Here is a 15,849-nt window from a genome sequence, read left to right on the forward strand (position 1 = left end):
GAAATCATTTTAATTTTCACTGTTTTTCTCTGGTCTTCTAGGGACTCCCCTCAGAGATGGCAGCCGACCCCTGGTTCGAAAGCAACTATGCTGGTGAAAGTGAACAACATCGGCAGGAACCAGACAGCAGGCTCCGGCAACATACTGCAGTACCACCACCACAACAACAACAACAATCCAGTGAGCTCCCAACCCAGCAAACCCACAGGGGGGTATATTCCCCCCCCCACGCAGGCTGACAAAACCCAGCTGCCCAGCAAGGTGCCAGCCTCCCCTGGCGACTCCAAGCAGGCCATGCAGATCAAAAAGACTGACAAAAGCAGCTTCTGCTTGGTAATGTCCAACAACAACTCTTCCGCCGTGACCTATGATACACCTCAGAGGTCTCAGGCAGGAGGGTCGCGACCCGGGTCCCCCAAATACGCCTCCACAGCACCCATCTATGACGAACCGCCGCTGGAGTCCCCCATCTACGATGAGCCGCCCATGGAAATGGAGGTGGAGGCTGCACACCTCCAAAACGGGCCTTCTGCCCAGCACTACACCCCCACCCACAGCCTGCAGAAGCAGCAGCAGCAACAAGCCAAGCTGCTTCAGCACCCGTCTGTGCAACAGCAGTCCAAGCACAAGAGGAACCCCTCGGCAACGGAATACAGCCCTGCAGGCAGAGAGTGCATCAAACACATGGTCAACGTTGAGTCTTCCTCCAAACAGGCTCAGCAGCCATCATCCCCAAGCCCCGCTGGGACCTCCGACAGCCTGACCTCTGCGAAGGCAGCCCAGCAGCAAAAAGACATCTCTGAGAAGAAGCAGTCCTGGAGAATCTTGGAGGCCAACGTGTTGAAGAGCATCGAGGCGCGCCACAGCCGGCAGAACAGCCTAGCGTCCCAGGAGTACCCCACCGTCGCCACAGTGAACTATCAGGACTCGGGCTACTCCACCGGGCCCTCGCCCAGCCTGCGGAGGAAGAACCGGAGGAGACAGATGGTAGGAGGCGGGCAGGGTCGACCTGGCTCGGTGGGAAGCAACGGGGAGCTCAGCGTCCTCAATGAAAAGCTCATGGCAGAGATGCGGGCGGTGGTGGGCCGGTCGGGTACCACTCGGGGCAGCAAGGCCAGCCTGGACACGGAAATGTCAGAGAATTCCATCCCCCGCGACGCCAGCCATGCCCGCTCCCCATTGGACTCTCTGAAGAAGTACAGCGGGTGCGTTGGGTCCAGAGACGACATCACAGCCAGCAACCGCTCCCTGTACCGACCTGGCCAAGACGCCAGGGCCAGCTGCCACAGCGACACCTCCGCCCCCACGCCACAGACGGAGGGGCAGCTCCGGCAGAAACGGACTTACGAGAAAGTCGACTCCCTGGAGAAGAGCATCACCAGTCAGATCAGCCTGTCCTCCCCTGAACCAACCAGATCTCCATCGCAGGTAAAGAGTGTAAGGGCACTCGTACTCTGTTATTACTATAGGTAGCCATAGCCAGGGGGCTTAGGGGTGCTCAGGTATTTCACAGTGGATGATTTCAATTACATATTAGCATGTCGAAAACTAAAGTATACAAGCCAGTAGCAAGTTTGGTGTGAAGCATCTATAAGCTCCTCCCTGCTCCCATTATATTGTGGGTCCTTTTATGTACAATGCGACAGCAAGCAGTCACCAAAATATACTGCTGTAGTCTGTTTAAGGAAGTTGTACTGTAATTACTGTGTTTGGCTTTATTGCTTAAAGGTGGCAGCTTCTGTAATTAACACTGCCTAAATACATTCCTTCAAATACTTTTATTCAGTGTTCTGTCAGTTCTGTGGAAGAGGTGGCTCTGTCTGAATCTCAGGATGTTTTCTGGAAATACTGACGGCTGTTGCTGAAACAGGATTAAGATATAGAGCATCAAGCCTGGTTGTATGTTGCATGAGGAAAATAAATGTTACGCCAGAGGCTTTGATCGTTTAGAGAACTGCTCGTGTGAGGTTTTGTTTAACCTGCCAGGTGGGTTGCCTAATTTTATTTTTATTTGTTTGGATTATGAAGGATTAAATGTTTTTATCATTCTCCGAAATAGACTTGGCCTTGTCCATTAACATTTAGACATATTATGCTCCATCACTATGTGCTTTTGCAGAAATTTTTGTTTGATTCTGTTTAGTCTGGGAATCCAACTTGTCTAGTACCTAATTTGTTCTTTTTTCTTTATTGGAGGTAATTTAGTTCAATTGTAAGGGATTCCTTTGCTTATTCAGGCTTTTAAAGTAAATCTGTGAATCTCTAGTTATTAATTTTTTTCATGGAAATTGTCTAGAGAGTTATGTTCTGTGGTATTGTAAATAGCTCTCTGTATGGATAATTTATAATAAAAAAAATAAGACATGCAGTGTTTGCAGATTTTCTCATGCAGCCTTGGTTTGTTCAGCTTCTTTGCTTAGAAAACAGTGTTCCATTGCAGTTTTTAATCAGGCTTTTTCCACTTTTATTTCTTTGTGCTCCAGCTGGCATCAATGAACATACTGGGGACTTGCTTGCCTAATGCACAATAATTCTTTCAGACATTCAGTAAAGTGTTGTCTTGTGTGTTTTCCAAGTCCTGCACCCTGAACGTTACACTACTTCACTTCCTCTCCCGTTATCAACACATGATGTGCACAGTCAGCTACTTTTAGGAATGCTTAACTCTTGTGATGTCACTATGGGCACATGAAACATCTCTATTGTATTGCATGAACCAAACCTTGTTAGCACTCCTTTTAAATGCATGCAAAACCATTACATGTGCTGGTATATTAACAGGCGTGCTGTACTAGATTCAGTGGGGTTCTTTGCTGCTGATCAGCCCTCAAGTCTGGTAGAAGGCCAGCCCAGCACCACCACTTCTTAGCAGTCTGGGCAGCCATGCGTGCCAGTTCACAGCAGTGCTGGAGATCTGAACTTCCACCGTATAGGAAGGGGAATGCTGAGATCCATATGGTCTGGGCACTGTAGGGAATTTGTATAGAGGGCAGTGCCTTTACCATCAGACGTTGTCGCAATGCACAGAATATCCCAGTCTTTAGCGGGCTCTGATCATTTGAGTGGAATGAAGTAAAAGGTGGCTGATTGTGGGAGGATGCTGAATGTTTCTCCTGGGGTATGAAGGACTGCAGGGGCTGTAGGAAGAAGGCAAGTTTGCGTTTCGTAGCTGCGTTGATATTGCAGGAACAGCTTCTTGTTCTGGGTTTTGTTCAGGGATCAGGTGTCTTTAATATTGATAATGTCCTCCAGAAATGTGACTTCATCTGTAGTTTTCAGATTAACTTTTCAGTTTAATTGCAGAGAATTCCGATTTCTTTTAATGGGGCTAATTTGGTTTGAATGCAGTGATGTTATACAACATTCTACTGTTAACATTTTCCTAATGATCTAAATGCAATTGTTGGTAAACATAAATAAATATATGACCCTGGTAGTCATCACTTCCTGTTTTTTTGTTTTTTTTAATTTATTTTTAAAGGTCCTCTCTCTGCAGCTGTGTCAAGCAGTCAATGGAAATGTTTTTGCAAATCAGCATATTCTGAAATTGGATTTTTTGTCAGTCAGAGAAGTGTAACTTTAACATGATTACAAACACATTTATCTGTTGATGGATTGGATGCTCTTTCTCAACGACGTTGTTTCTAAAAACGAGAATTTGCTGTTGTTTTGTTAATAGTACTTGAATCAAGGTTAGTATTAAAGGTTTTGCATGCTGTAGCTGAATATTTTATCTTTAACATTGAACAGAAGCCAAAAATCAGTTGGACCAGGCATAGGCAACTTTGGTCCTAGAGTCTTTCTACAACAGAATTACCAGGTACACATGAATAATTAATTCCTTTGGACCTAGCTGGAGGTTTAATTGGTTCAGTTAAACAATTAGGAACATGGTTGGAACAAAGACCTTGCCAGAGTTGCCGATCCCTGAACATGGCTAATGCCTTCTGGACGTCTACGTTTTAGTTTTTTTTTTATTGATTTCTTTGTATTGCTTTGTTTTTTTAGGCAGGAACGCTGGAATCCAACTCAAAACTGGAGAACGGCCAGAAGGGTAGCGGCACGCTGGGCTCCGCTGTGGTGGGTTACCAGTTCCCTTACGCCACACTGCGCAAACCTCCGGCCGAGGCCAGCATGGCAGACTGGGCCTCCAAGAACCTCAACATGCACACACAGGGCATCTTCCGGCGGAGGGTGTCCATCGCCAACATGCTCTCCTGGAACCGGGGCTCCATCAAGAAGCCCATGCTGATCACCAGCGACAGGACTGTGAAGAAGGAGGCCTGCGAGATGTTCAAGCTGGTGCAGGTCTACATGGGAGACCGGCAGGCTCGGCTGGAGCGGCCCCACGTGGCCCTCGTCATCGTCACCAAGTGCTGGAGCATGCAGGCCCTGAGGGACGAGCTCTACATTCAGCTGGTCAGGCAGACCACGGACAATCTGTGCCTCCACAGCATGGCAGCCGGCTGGGAGCTCCTGGCTATCAGCCTGGCCTTCTTCTCACCTTCACCCAAGTTCCGCCGCTACCTGGAGGGCTATATCCAGAGGCACCTTGACCCGGCATACGATAAGAAAAGTGAGTCGCTGCTGTTGACCGCAAGACGTGCAAGATTGTTATATGAAAGAAGCAAAGATGTCTTGGAACGCTTATAAGATAATAATCATTTATTTTGTTTGGCTTAGAAAGACGAGCACTTTTTTTAATATAACTAAGCAGGAACGTTCAGTGGAAATCGTTTAATTTCCTGTAAATTGATCTCGAGAAGCGACTCAGAGCATGTTTTGAAGTTATGGATAGGAAAGTGGTAACATACTGGGGGGTTGTTGGCATTTTCAGAGTTGAGGGTTAATTTCACGGTCGAGAATGGAATGGTTAATGTGCAACAGGGCCCTTTTATATTTCTGTTTTTTTTTTTTTGTTTTTTTTTGGTTGTACAGTTACCCAGAGTATCAAGGACCAGTTGGAATCAAAAAACAAGAAGAACTCAAAATCAAGAAAAAAGAGAAAACAGAACACGGAAGAAGAGGGTGAGTTTCGATGATCTCATAGAGTGCGAGAGTGTGAGAATGAGAAACGGCAACACATGGTTCAGTTCCCAAGATGAAAGGTCGATTGCGGTACACTGAGTCTTTCTTTTTTTGTTGAAGTACAATGCATGAAGAAACTAAATCTTCTACAACTTCCCATTTAGAGATGGTACTGTGTTGGCACACAAACAGTAACAAGCACCTCTGTGTGGTGCCTTTGTGAATAATGTATATCTTTGCAATATCTATTAACTGTATTAAAATGCTTAGGTTGTGTCTGTTAAAAATTGCGCAATAAATGTTCTTAAATGAACTACTGCTGTTAGTTATGAATGACAAAGCTTAACCCATATTTATGGGACACTCATAAGGGTTTTGCTGTAGGATGCATGCTTTTATGCCTGTTGTGCAACAGTATCCCACCAAGTGTTTATATGGGCCAGGGTCAGCTCAGGCAATACAAAGCATTGCAGTCCCAGCCTGTGCTCCAAGCAAGAATGAATCAATTGATCCATTCACTGGGATCCAGCTACAGTGAAAAAATGTTGACTTTGTGCACGGCTGAGTGAGAAACTACAGAAGTGTAATTGATCTGTTACCAAGAACGCTCTATGAATTTAACAGGTCAGCCTTTTCTTTTTCAGCAGCACCCAACCCTCGCAAATATAGAGGGTGCGATTTTTGTTTCAGGACGTAACACGGATAAAATCCCATGCTTTTTCTTTGGCGTACCTGTGATCTTTAGATAGAGGAAGCAAGAGCTGTGGCACTTAGCAGCAGGCAGGCAGGCCTCTTTTTTATTGTTGGGCAAAGCAAATAAGCCATGTCAGTTTCTTTATTTGCAGTGACATTTGGTTTTAAAGCTCTGTAAACCACTTGCATTCACCAGTGATGTATTGCAAGTGCTCCATTGCGTAGGTTGCCCAGTTTCTAATTAGCCAAATGTCGATACATGTCCAGTTTGGGCTGTGCCACCTACTGTGATGTAGCCCCCATCCCCGTGAATAATGTATATTACCTGCCATTGTACAGTAATTCCTCACTTGGCATTATTAAGCATCCCTTTAGGGAATATTGTATTTAATAATTAAGCCAACGCTGATGACTGCTAAGCCGTTTGATATTCTGCTGTTATATTTGCAAAGTTTTGCAGGCAAAATCTAACAGATTGAACTGTGACCTAATGTGACTGCCATATTGAGGTCATGGGACTTATTTCTCTGGGGTATAGACACTTCAAGTTATTGGCTTATTATTTGGTACACAGCTGTATTCCTTGATTTTTTGCCAATTATTCTACTGTATCAGGGGTTAGTTTCTGCCTAAAAGCATAACTTGTCTATAGTACAGGTATTCTGCAGAGGCAATACAGAACCTTCACAATTCTTGAATATGTCAAGGAGTCAGACATTCCACTGCAGATCTGTGTTTGCAAATTGCCTAAAATACTGCTCAATGACACGTTGTCCCACCCCATGGAAGAGAGAATGTGTTGCTGTGCTACAGCACCCGGGGCTTTAATGAGAAACTCTACAATACCAGCAATTATCTTTTAATCTCCACTCCTGAGTTATGTCTGTAAACGCTGAGGAGCACGTGTCCTCCATGAAGCATGAATCCCACTCCTTCTGAGTGCGTGAGTCACCTTCCTCCTCAACCCGGAGGCATTCATCCACAGCTACCAGCAAAGACAAAGAGTTATAACAAACGCCTTCATCGGTGTTACCGTTTATTTATAGGTGCTGATTTTAGTGCTAGAGGGAGTAGCCAGTATGTTTGGTTTTTTTTGGCATGTTTGTTGTTTGTTAGTTTTTTTGGGATGTTCCCTGCCCACCAGCTAAATTAAGTTGTGACAGGACTTAAATCTCAAGATGGGCAGAGAAAATGAATTGGGGGGGAAAAATAATACATATGTCAGCACAATTCATCTGCCCTGTGCAGTTGGCGTTGGCATAGAGCTGTCTTGCCCCATCTGTTCCAGTGGCACAACAAGTTATCAGTTGGAATAGAGTTTTATACATATGCTAGTTTGAAACTTTAGGACTAATCTGTGCTGAAGAAAGCTTCTTTGTCTTCAAAGACTCAATGCCACCATTTAAAGCTTCTTGTTAACAATGGCCCGGCTGCGGGCCGCGGGCAGGCACATACAGAGTGGGCAGAGAGGCATTGTAGCGTCAGAGCTGACGGCTTGGGAACAGCATCCCCTTAGTAAGCCCCTACACCAGCAGCGTGGATAGAGAGCAGCTGGGGATTAGACCCTGCAATTGCACTGCCCTGCATTTGTATGCAAATATGATTTCACAGACGCTGGGCTTGATCTCATTAGACACATCAGCAAGCTCACTTCGGGTTGTAACCAGGAGAGAGTATTGTACTGAACCCTCTTTTTTATTTTTTGGGTGGGTGGGGTGGGGGGCTCAGGGGGCTGTGGCGTGAGAGTGATTAGCTTGCTGGTGTTGCATTCCAGCAAAATTACAGTGCAAATCTATCATCACACTTCAGTGATTTATGTAGAATAAGTCACACGTGGTTCTTCCTGGGGGAAACCTCTGAAATGCTGTGAATGTGGCCCCATTAAAAGATAATGAAGTCATGACCGTGTGAGGAGTTGTTGTTGTGGCAGTTGCTGGGACAGTTAAACATGGTAGCGGTGGTCTCTGTACAGTTATACCAAAGCAGTACATTTTAGTGCAGCTTCATTTTTAGCCCTGGGAGAGAATTGCAGTCCTTCCCAGTTCTGTTTCCTGCCTTTGTCCGCGCTGCTTCTCTGTGTATGGTGGATTTACGAGAGGCCTGTCCTCTTTAAGTGTTCAGTACGCGCTCGGCTCTGACAAACATCTGCAAGTGGTTATTCATTTTGATTACAGGAGCTGCAGTCCAGGGTTAGGATTTAAATCAACCCTTCCCGACTCTTGTTTAAAAGTTGGGTCCCGTTCCAACTTGCATGTTTTTCATTCCTTGGGAGACATCTGAGAAGGCAGTTTTGAAGAATGCAGTAGAGTACAGCAGTTTGAATTAAACCTCAAGGTCGTTATTGGAATAGAAGAGAAATCCAAGTGCAAGCATTTCATAACATTGTTTCCTGTCCTGAAATGAGTGTGTATGATGCACTGGCCTGTTTTTATGTATAGAATTCAGAATGTTGTAGAGCAGATTGTTTTTTGAGTTTTGTTTTATTTTGGGGATGGCATACAGGTATATGCTCTTCTTGGTATCTCCTGAATATTTATCAGGAGAGCAAGAGAAGTGGTTTGTATTTGTCACACAATCTTCATGTGTATATGTATAGATTGGTAGTGTGAGTGTATGTGTATATGTATGTTGTGTGTGTGTAAATTCAATAATACAGAACAGTTCTGATCATATATTGAAGCAAATGCCAAAATTACTGTAGCAGTCAGATGTAACGGAAACACTGTTTGATTCCCAAGTTCTCAATGTGCCATGTTATAGGAAGTAGATAATCTTCATGTGCACACAAGCATGCTGAGCCTGGAGCTTCACATCTTTATGAAAATCAGGCTCCAATTAGCACGGCACCTCCAGCCGGTAGACTTGGGTACAGAGGCTGTGGGTGAAGCAAGCTTTCCACTGTATCCCTATGTTATCCTTGTACTTTCTGTACTTGCTGGATAATCTGTTGGTCACTGAGCCACCCTCCCCTTTGTTTCAGATGCATTTTTGGTCCTGGTGAGATTTTCAATGTTGAAGGCCTCCCAGTCTTTGCGAGGCATTGACCATTTGTTCAGCAGCTGTGTGCAGCGAAGGTGTGAACTCTTTCTCGACACACTGGGGTGGTGCTGCCTGGGGTCTCGCTGAGGTGATAACTAGTGATGAAAGTGTGGAACAAACACAGGGAGAGCCGTGCCTTCCTCTGCTTCAGTAGCCTCGTTGTTAACAAGACAGGTGCTGGGTGTTTCTAACAATGTATTTCTGTTTATTGCAGCCAAATGTTGGCTTCAACACATAATCACAAGAGACGTGTGTACTGTACATGAGTTACTGGGTATTTCTAGAGAATCTGTCATTCGGGTTTGATGAAATATGGCAATGCATCCACCATTGTTAGCACATGTTCTTGAGAGAATTTAGAGTATTGGTCACCTCCTTATATATCTTAGTTCTGGCTTGTTTGCAGGGATGGAAATAAGACTCCTATTGTATAGCAGTTTCACCCATTCCAGGTTTTAAAATGAGCCTGATTAGCCCCAGTGTATAGGTAACAAGTGCAGGTGTGCCTTACTAAACTCCTAGTAAAACCAGGAATGGATTAAACTGCTATGCAATGTGAGCCTTATTTCCATCCCTGTGGTTGACTAATATACCTTAGGCTGTTTTCTTTGGAACAGTTCACCTGAGTTTAATCAGACGTGTATGGGTATTTTACAATGAGTTATTGAGCACTGTATCAGTTTATTGTAAACCTAGGTGCTTTCCAGAAGGGAAGTCTAAAGTGTTTGTAAGTCTCTGTAGTAAACATTATGTACAGCACCAGGGAAGCTCTGTTTAGTTATTTAAAGGACAGTCATAGCTACATCAATTGAATAGACCCCAGTGTTGGTTCCTGTTCAGCTGATCACCTAATGGTGGAATGCTCTTTCATCTTCCTGTTATTGTTATTATTATTATTCTCTTTTACAAACAGGTTTGCCGATCAGCACCTATGCACAATACTGCTACCGCAAACTGCAGAAAGTGGCTGTCACAGGAGGCAAAAAGGTAAGGTTGAGAGATCAGGTGTCCTTTACATAAAATGAGTCAGCAGCCTTTTTGCATAAGGGTGGAGTGTGCTTTATTGTCACAGTAATGTAAATAGAATAGACAGTGTTTTTCTGTCTAAGTACTATGTCAATATTTATATACTCCTGTTTGTGCTCGGTAATTGTTTGCGTCTCGAACAAAAAAAACAGGCGTTTTTTAAAAGCAGCAAAAGTGCAGAAGCTATACCTTCAGTGTTTTATACTATGGTTCTGTTTGATTTATGAAGGATAGTAGGGTTTACTGGGAAGATCAGATGACTGAGCTGGGATTCAAATCCAGGGTCCTCCAACTCGCAGGCACTGCTCACTGTGTGACCTTCAAGGGGAGGCAAGACAATTGGCTGCTTTGTGCCACAACCCACTCAGCTAAACAACTGTGTGGAAGCTGAACACCCAATCCTGATTGAAATGAGAAATCTAGACTTCAGATTGTCCCGTAGCGCAGAATGACGACTGTTTAGTCTCTCAAAACTATACCAAGAGTTTGGCATGTAGGATTTTTGGGAGCTGAATAGTGGTTTGTACTGGCAGTTCAAGCAAAGCCAATGGTTTCATTCACTTTCTTTTAAAAGAAGTCATGCAGTGTTGTGTTATTTCTGGGGGGGGGGGCTGGGTTCATTACTCTGCTCGGTGGCCCTGTTCTCAGTTGGTATGTGTGTTTGTTAATTCGTCCCACAGGGTCTGCGGAAGCCCACCATCGAGGAGATCAACCACGCCAAGAACGCCATCGTGACGCCCTCGCTGTTCGGCAGCGCTCTGGAGGAGATCATGCAGCGGCAGCACCAGCTCTTCCCCGACCGCAAGCTGCCCTGGGCACAGATCCAGCTCTCCCAGTATGTGCTGGCGCTTGGGGGAGCCCAGACTGAGGGCATCTTCAGGTAAGAGTCCTGGCTGGGAAGTAGTCAGGCTTCACGTTAACATGTTTGCATGCTTAAATTCAAACAGTCAGTTGTTTGTCTGGTTTCACAGGCCCTGAATATTATTGATCTTGGATTACATTACCTACAGTCACATCAGGTAATCCAAGGTTAGTGCGACGCTGTATTTAAATTGTTTTTGCACTGAAACCTTGTATTACCCTATAACACCTGTAAGTTGCCTTAGATAAAGGCATCTGCCAAATAATAATAAAAATTATTATTATTATTATTATTATTATTGCTGCTAATCTGGGGTTTGTGAAACCAGCAGATTGCTTGCTCTGTTTCTGAAACATTCACAATGACTTTATTTGGTAACCAAAATGACTGGCATGGTAAAGTTACACCAATCCAGAAACTGTTTTTAATCTTTTAACATTGAATTATTTGTGTGGTTTAAAATGTCAAAAGGATTGTTTGTGGAATAAAAGATCCCGCGTGTTGAGTGACTGTTAGAATCGTGAGTGGAGGTCGATTTTCATGCGCCTGTCGCTTTTGTCGGTTTGGAGTGTAGTGTTCAGCCATGGCTTTGCTGTGTTTGCTTTCAGAGTGCCTGGTGATATCGATGAGGTCAACGCACTGAAGCTACTAGTGGATCAGTGGAAAATCCCAGACGATCTTTCTGATCCTACCGTCCCAGGTAACACAACTATTGCCTAGTTTGGCTCTTCTTGCTATATCCTGTATAGTGTTAGTTTATCAGGGGAGCAAGATGAGTGTCACTATTTTGTTGTACATACATAGATAGGTTGCTCACCAGTTTTTATATATAGATTGTTACTAGATCTATACATAGACTAAAACATGTGGTTTGTCCTGTGCACCCCTGTTGGAAGAGAAGGTGAACTTGTATTGAAATGTCACCCCCTCCCCTTCATTGCAGCCTCCCTGCTGAAGCTGTGGTACAGAGAGCTGGAGGAGCCGCTCATCCCACAGAGCTTCTACCAGCAGTGTATCAACAACTACGAGAACCCCGAGGCTGCCATCGCCGTGGTGCACTTCCTGCCCGAGCTCAACCGCCTGGTCCTGTGTTACCTCATCCACTTCCTGCAGGTCAGCCGCCCATTCATACACCCTGGTATAGGTCAGCGGCCTGGCACCATAAAGCAGCCTTTGTGCATACTTCTGTAGGTCAGGCTTCAGTTTATTGCAACTTCAAAGGCATTCAAAATAAAAAATAACTAACCTCACTTCTTTCTGCAGAAACATTTTTTTGTTTGTTTATATTTTTATACAAATCAAAAACTGCCACCAATAAAACCTTTTTAAAGTGAGTAATAACGGAACAAAGCGTGCAGCTGTTGACAACTGGTTGGGGACTGGGCGTGATTGGAAACAGCTGGTTCTCTCCGAACATGCCCTCCATTGTGCAGCTCTAAATAAAGACAGACTTCACTGGAGCTCTGCAGTGTCAAACGTCAGCTGCGTAGAGCATGTGTGTGGCTAAAGGAGTAGTGCATGTCTGCTTTAGATGCTCATTGTTCCAGTGTGAAGGGTTTAGACCTGCCATACAGGTGTGCTGCACCCACAAACCAGCTTGCATGGTCAGGGATGTCCTGCAACAATAGTTCAGAGTGCATTAGATTTACCCAAAGCAAAGTTGGGCAGTAACATTAGATATGTCCATTTCATAGAATTCAGAGTGGGGTGCAACATTATTTAGGAGTATTCTTAATGGTGGTTATTATTTGAGTCTCACTTTTGAACATGTTTCATGTTTATTTACAAGGCTTAACTTGAGAGAAAATATAAATGCTGTGGTTTAATTGTTTCTTTTGAATAGGTTTTCGCGCAGCCGGTGAACGTGAGCAAAACCAAGATGGACGTCAATAACTTGGCAATGGTGATGGCACCCAACTGTCTGCGGTGCCAGTCGGACGATCCCCGCATCATCTTCGAGAACACGCGCAAGGAGATGTCGTTCCTGCGCATGCTGATCGTGCACCTAGACACCAGTTTCATCGAAGGGATTGTGTGAACACTGCCTCTGGCACGCTTCTTGACGTCTGTCAATATTACCTTTTTTGTTCGTTTTAATTTTGTTTCTGTTTTTTTTTATTTTTGAATCTTCTGTATGACAACTGATTTGCTCCTGTTTTTTTCTTTCTTTTATTTAATTTTTAAAGTTCCTTTTATTTAATTCTGGTTAAACTCAGTACTACTGGCAACTGGGCTCGTGATGCCTTCAAATACAACTTGCTTCTTTGTGGACTGGTCCAACTGACTAAAATGAGAACAGAAAACTAGATCCACCAGGATCCTGCTTCTTTCACCAAAAAAAATATGGACACTGCCTGCTCGGATTTTTACTTGGTCTTTCTCTTCAGGGTCATTTGTGAACAGTTATTTATTTTGTTTGCTATCCTATTATTTTAATGTCACCCGTTGCTAGGACGATGCCATGTCCAATTAGCTGTGAGTTATCAGTGCATAGATGTGGTATATTAGCTAAAAAGCATTGTGTCTCAACTGCAGTTCCTGGTGCTTGTAAATAGTCCTTGTTTATGTTTTCACCAGGACCTCAATAAGCCATTTTATATGTGCAATTCACTGCCTTTGACAACAGATTGGGGTCTGTTTTAATGATCTAAAGAGTGGTGAACCTGCATTAAACCAGCTCTGTGGACCTCTATCCATGTATTTCTTGTTGTATTTAGCGATGTTAACAAGAGGGTCATGCAGTTTCCCAGCTGGGATGGTGAAGCACCACACCAGGGTTAATATAGTGAAAGCATGGTGCTTTTGTGATGTTTTAGATCATTAAAACAACCCCTCTTCTCTTATGGATGGTAAAGTAAATCCCCAGTACAGCTGCGGGGTGGGAGTGTTGATTTCTGAAGCAAACACAGCAGTATACAAAGCTGCCGATTTTTGGCAAGCAGCCTTCACTGTGCGTCTGCAATAAAGGTCATTCCAGTCCAGGTGTACTGTTCGAGCGGTGTTTTATTAGACAATCATTCAAGTCCTGAAATGTGTTCTTTTTGTGGAGTTCGTTGTTGGGTAGAATGTTGCGTGACAGCCCCTAGTCTACCCATTGTGCGAGGCCTATCTGTACACAATGATCTGATCATGAAACGCAATCGTTCATCTTAAAGATGGTAGAGCATTGCCACCATATTAGTTAAAAGAAAAAAAAAATGAAGTTGTAGGTTGAGTATGCAGTTTCTAAAGAGACTTTCTTTTGTATGTTTTAAAAACATATTGCATTCAGAGCGACAACTGAGCAGAAATGTAATCTAAGCCTAAAAAAAAAAACTACAACAAAATATGTAAATTTCACAGCGGTTAGATTTTATGATTTAAAATAAATAACTACGCTAAAACTATTCTCTATTCTAATAATTTGTATGGGGGGAACCCATGAAATATAGGGTTGCTTTAACCAATAATACATAAGTAATAATAATAATAAAGATTTCACATTTCAATTGCCTCATTTCATGCAGAATTGACTGGTTTTCCACAATGGCATCTTATTTATAGATGTGGTTTTCAGTTTGTACGAATGGCTTCAGATGTTTTTGCTTTCTGTCCTGCCAGTGAAGTGTGGTAAACCGTGGATGGAAGACCATGCTTTCTGCAGTCAAGGGGTTATTTGTTTTTTTTATGGACTAGCTTGTGGCTGCCTCTCGGGCTAAAACCATATTTATTTTTGCAGTCATTACAGTTCCACAGTGTACCATTTTTTTTTTTAGTTCTTTGGAAACTAAACCGAATTTGCCTGCTTGTGAAATTTAAAGGGTGTGTTTCAAACCCCCAAAAATCTCTGTGAGGTTAGTTTGTTTGGGTTAACCCTTTGCAAGCAGCAGCCATGTTCTGGCTGTTGTAAAAGTAACATGCTCGACATGTGGAAATGCCCTACTTGTCCAGCTCCTTACAAAGAGGACGGGCTGTGAGTTATTCGGAAGAGGTAATACCTCGATGACCACTCCAATTACCACTTAACTACTTAAATATCCCTTTACAGGGGTATAGATGTTACATGTCTGAAGAACAATGCAAAAATAATCTACCTTGAATCACATCTTGTTTCATTAAACAGTACCCATTTGGATTCGAAAACTAATTAAAAATAAGTAAATAATTGAATTCTGGATAGTGGCAGTACATGAGCAACGATAGAAATATGCAAGGAAAGTACTTGCAAAGTGAATGCTGGAGCAGTAGCTATAGCTGTACACCACCTCAGTCGAACAATTAAAACAAGGCCTTCGGTTGACCCAGATTTTGGAGCATTGACATGTAGGGAACTGTGCTTTCTCTGTTAACAGACAGTATATGCAGGAATAGAGCAGATAACTGCATACTATACTATGATGGAACTTGTATGTGTAAATAAATGGACAGCTTCAATATTTTTTAAATCTGTAATTGAGTAGACCTGGTCAGATAGTTTGGCATGCTCTTTGGAGCTGTTCGGGCTGGTATAACAAGTGTTAGGGCAATCTCGCTGCTCCGGTAGGCAAAGTGTTTTTCTAACCATTATCTCAAGTTTGTTTGAATTGCATAATTGTTTAACCTTTGAATGCTGCAGGCAGTGGGGCAGACTGGTTAGAACAGCTGGAAGTTGCTCAGAAACAACAAGCGTGTTACATTTCCCTGAACGCAGCTGTGTGGCACAAACACATTGAAGATTAACAATGTCTCGGGGAGGGGGTCCAGAATTACAGAACACACTGTATGCATAGCACATGTGAATAGTAATGTCTTAATGACTGTACTTCGGAGTGATATGGAATGAAGAAAAATAATATTTCTGTTGGGGGGGTGGGGGGGGAAGGAAGCTGTTTCTCTTTGTACCAGTATTTGTTTTGCCATAGACTGCCTGTTGTGTTTCACAATAATGCAACCACTTTTTCTTTTTGTACATTTTTCTTTGTAACTGTGAACTGTAACACTGTAACTGTAAAGCATACAGTTTCCCAAGTGGCAGGTCATTCCTTTGCACTTAGCTTCTGTTCTTTTTTTTTTTTTTTTTTTTGCTGTTTTTATTTACGGATGCTGTTTGTTTGCCCTTGCTGTAAATGATGCTGAGATTCTGCAGATGTGTGTGAGGAGATCAAAGTGAAAGTTGGTATAATGTTGACTCTTCATTTCTGTAATTTTCATAAATAATAATAAAAAAAAAGTGTAAAGTTCAA

At 43.2% G+C, this 15,849-nt stretch overlaps 1 protein-coding gene across 2 annotated transcripts in view; it reads left to right on the plus strand.

The window, feature by feature from the left end:
* Positions 1-15,849, plus strand: part of LOC131698586 (rho GTPase-activating protein 39-like) — a 46,846-nt gene extending 30,997 nt beyond the window's left edge. For both annotated transcript variants that reach the window (XM_058990924.1, XM_058990925.1), the window contains 8 exons: positions 42-1,428; positions 4,009-4,576; positions 4,939-5,028; positions 9,674-9,747; positions 10,467-10,666; positions 11,257-11,348; positions 11,592-11,761; positions 12,492-15,849. In XM_058990924.1, coding sequence (XP_058846907.1) covers positions 42-1,428; positions 4,009-4,576; positions 4,939-5,028; positions 9,674-9,747; positions 10,467-10,666; positions 11,257-11,348; positions 11,592-11,761; positions 12,492-12,686 — 2,776 coding nt within the window. In that variant the 3' untranslated portion in view covers positions 12,687-15,849. The remainder of the gene's footprint in view (positions 1-41; positions 1,429-4,008; positions 4,577-4,938; positions 5,029-9,673; positions 9,748-10,466; positions 10,667-11,256; positions 11,349-11,591; positions 11,762-12,491) is intronic.

Source organism: Acipenser ruthenus, chromosome 18, assembly GCF_902713425.1.
Source record: "Acipenser ruthenus chromosome 18, fAciRut3.2 maternal haplotype, whole genome shotgun sequence".
NCBI lineage: Eukaryota > Metazoa > Chordata > Actinopteri > Acipenseriformes > Acipenseridae > Acipenser > Acipenser ruthenus.